Here is a 2,624-nt window from a genome sequence, read left to right as displayed (position 1 = left end):
TTAGAAATAATTTTCGCTACAAAAACCAGCTGCTGTATACTTTCTTTTGCTTCCTCTCCTACTCAGGAGCTGTAGTATGATCAGACCATGTTCCTGTACGGTTAGATATCCATTACACAGTACACAGCAGGGGCACATCTATAAGATTATCTCAGCACAGGAACATTTTCAACGCATCTGATTATGGAACTTATTTTTATTTCCAAGATCTATTATTTTAAAATGTTCTTTCTGGGACAACAACTTTAAGTTTTTTTAAGAAACTGAACAGTTTGTTTTTTATTGAATATACTCCTGCATTTTCTCAATGCTTTCTTCCTTGTATTTGCCCTTCTCTCTGCCAACCTGGTGAGACTTGGCCTTGTGTTCCAAAATCTTCTTGCGATCTTTGTGGAGGATTAGTCTGGTGATCACCACCTTGCTGGGGTGAATACCAACATGAACAGTGGTGCCATTGGCGTTCTCACGTGGCACATGGTCAATGTAGATCACATATTTTTTTCTGTACACCTGGACAACTTTACCTTTTTGCTGGCCTTTGTAGTGTCCATGGACCTCCTGGACTTCATCGTCCTTGCGGATGGGCATAGAGCAGACACTGGACTTCTGCCTCAGCTCCTTGGACAGGGTGGAGGACTTGATCTTCCTGCACACTCGAGAGGGGGCATTGAAGTGCCTCTCACGGTTCTTACTGCGGTCTGAGGTGACAAACGGATTGAACTTCATGGTGACCAGTTGCACAGACCACTATGGCACCGGAAAAGAGAAAGAGCAGCAACTTCTGCTCACATTAGTCGACGTTTAAGTTTAATATTAAACTATATTTAAATTTTAACAAATGCATGAAAGTGTTAACTTACCCACTCTTCCAGCTACCCAAGCATTTGATCAATATAGGGAGATTCACAACTAAATATATAGTGCTTGCAAATATAAGCAATTTTACAATACGCTACATACCTGTATTGAATTGTCCATCTTTCCTGCAATATTACAATTTTTCTTTTCTTTACAGCTCATTGCCTTGGAGATCAATCACTGTTAATACACAGCTAAATATGTGCAGTGCTTGCAAACTCTTTTCTATTGAACTCATGAGCATAGCTTTGAAGCTGGCCAGTATGGTCACCTCTTAATCTTAGGTGCAGTGCTTACAAGTTAAAGATCAGTTGCGATTGATCTTCTAGGCAACGAGTTATCAACAAAAGCTGCAAATTTACTAAGACGTAAATTCTAAAGGTTTTATTACCAGCACTATCCGACTACAACTGTCTATGACGATGGGAATAGCTCTCTAACACAGGCACCTATGTAGACACTGAGTCACCCAATGAAGTGCTTTCACACCCATATATTCATAGTTATGCTTATTCACCAATCCAGCCACTCACTGAATTGCTCATATGATATCCCACCATTGGGAGAGGAGATGGAGTAGTCGATTTGTAGGACTTCAGTCCATCAATCAGGTCAGCAGTCTGTGACCACTAGATTGAAAGCCAGGAAATCTCCTTACCTTTTGGCAATCCCGGTTTGTATTTGAATCAACCAATTGACCTGACTTTATCATTGCAGTATGTACACACATTGCACCAAGCCGAGCCGAGAATACTGGGAGAAGATTTGTATGCCTTAAGTCCCATGGTCACAGATCACTGACCTGGCCGATAGAGATGGGAGAGTTTATTTGCAGGACTCCGGCCTATTTGGGTGATATTTTCATATGAGGTCTTCAAATGTCAGTAAAGAAGGTCAATGAAAATATGGAGGAAAGAGCAGTAAATTAGGTGCATCTGAGAATACTGAAAGTTGCATTTCCTGACTAAATAGACTACTTCACTAAATCCAGTTGGAAACAGGGAGAACTGAAATAGGAATGACTGAGACTGAAACAAATATCACCCTTACTCTTTTTTTCCTGGACTAAAATAAGTGTTTTAGGATCGATACTGATAGTTCCATACAGTGCGCAGATAAAAAAAAGGGAAAATTAAGTTGATATAAATGGTAGGTATACCAACTAAATCCATTTTCCATCCTGTAAACAGATTAATTTAGTCATGCAGTGCTGAAAAAAATACAACTTATGAGGAATGAGAGAGGAACGCTGGCTCTTCTGCAGCACTCCTACAGTAATCAACTGGAAGCAATTTGTGGCAGGAAAAATAGCGGGTAACCAGACTAGGCAATGCACAGCTTGAAGGAAATATACTAAATTTTAACAAAAAATGAAAAATACAAGAAAGTGGCACTCACCACTATTATGTGAAAAAAAACAGCAACTTTATTTGGTCATCATGTGAGGAGAGGAGACATGAATGGATGATTGAGCGACAGCTGTTTTTCGTAAAATAAATAAAAATTACATATCCACCCTTTAGTGTGATACACCACCAGGATTAATGGTGAGTAAGCAGCTATAGTCTGCCCTGTTTTGACTTGTCTGACTGATACAAGTGCTCATCTTGATATATGTTATAGAGATCTCTGTTTTGCACCTAATACCAGGTTGACATAAGCTGACAAGTGACCTTAAGCGATTGACAAAATGGTCCCAATTTAGTATCTGAAACAAGGACCATGTACCAAGAGAGACCTTTGGGTTACGACTTTATCTTTATTTT

The 2,624-nt window shown here is 39.6% G+C and overlaps 1 protein-coding gene across 1 annotated transcript; it reads right to left on the bottom strand.

Annotated features, from left to right (window-relative positions):
* Positions 1 to 279: 279 nt before the first annotated feature.
* On the bottom strand, positions 280 to 748 carry LOC141098449 (large ribosomal subunit protein uL24-like). Its single transcript, XM_073586269.1, has one exon. The coding sequence runs from the start codon at positions 724 to 726 to the stop codon at positions 280 to 282; it is 447 nt and encodes a 148-aa protein (XP_073442370.1). The 5' UTR covers positions 727 to 748.
* Between the last annotated feature and the right edge of the window lie 1,876 nt (positions 749 to 2,624).

This window comes from Dendrobates tinctorius, unplaced genomic scaffold, assembly GCF_039654945.1.
Source record: "Dendrobates tinctorius isolate UK_male_01 unplaced genomic scaffold, ASM3965494v1 ptg000091l, whole genome shotgun sequence".
Lineage (NCBI taxonomy): Eukaryota > Metazoa > Chordata > Amphibia > Anura > Dendrobatidae > Dendrobates > Dendrobates tinctorius.
This window is presented reverse-complemented; position numbering and strand designations above follow the sequence as displayed.

Excerpts from the sequence above, each read along its gene's own strand:
- LOC141098449 (XM_073586269.1), bottom strand. The coding sequence starts at position 726 with ATGAAGTTCAATCCGTTTGTCACCTCAGACCGCAGTAAGAACCGTGAG.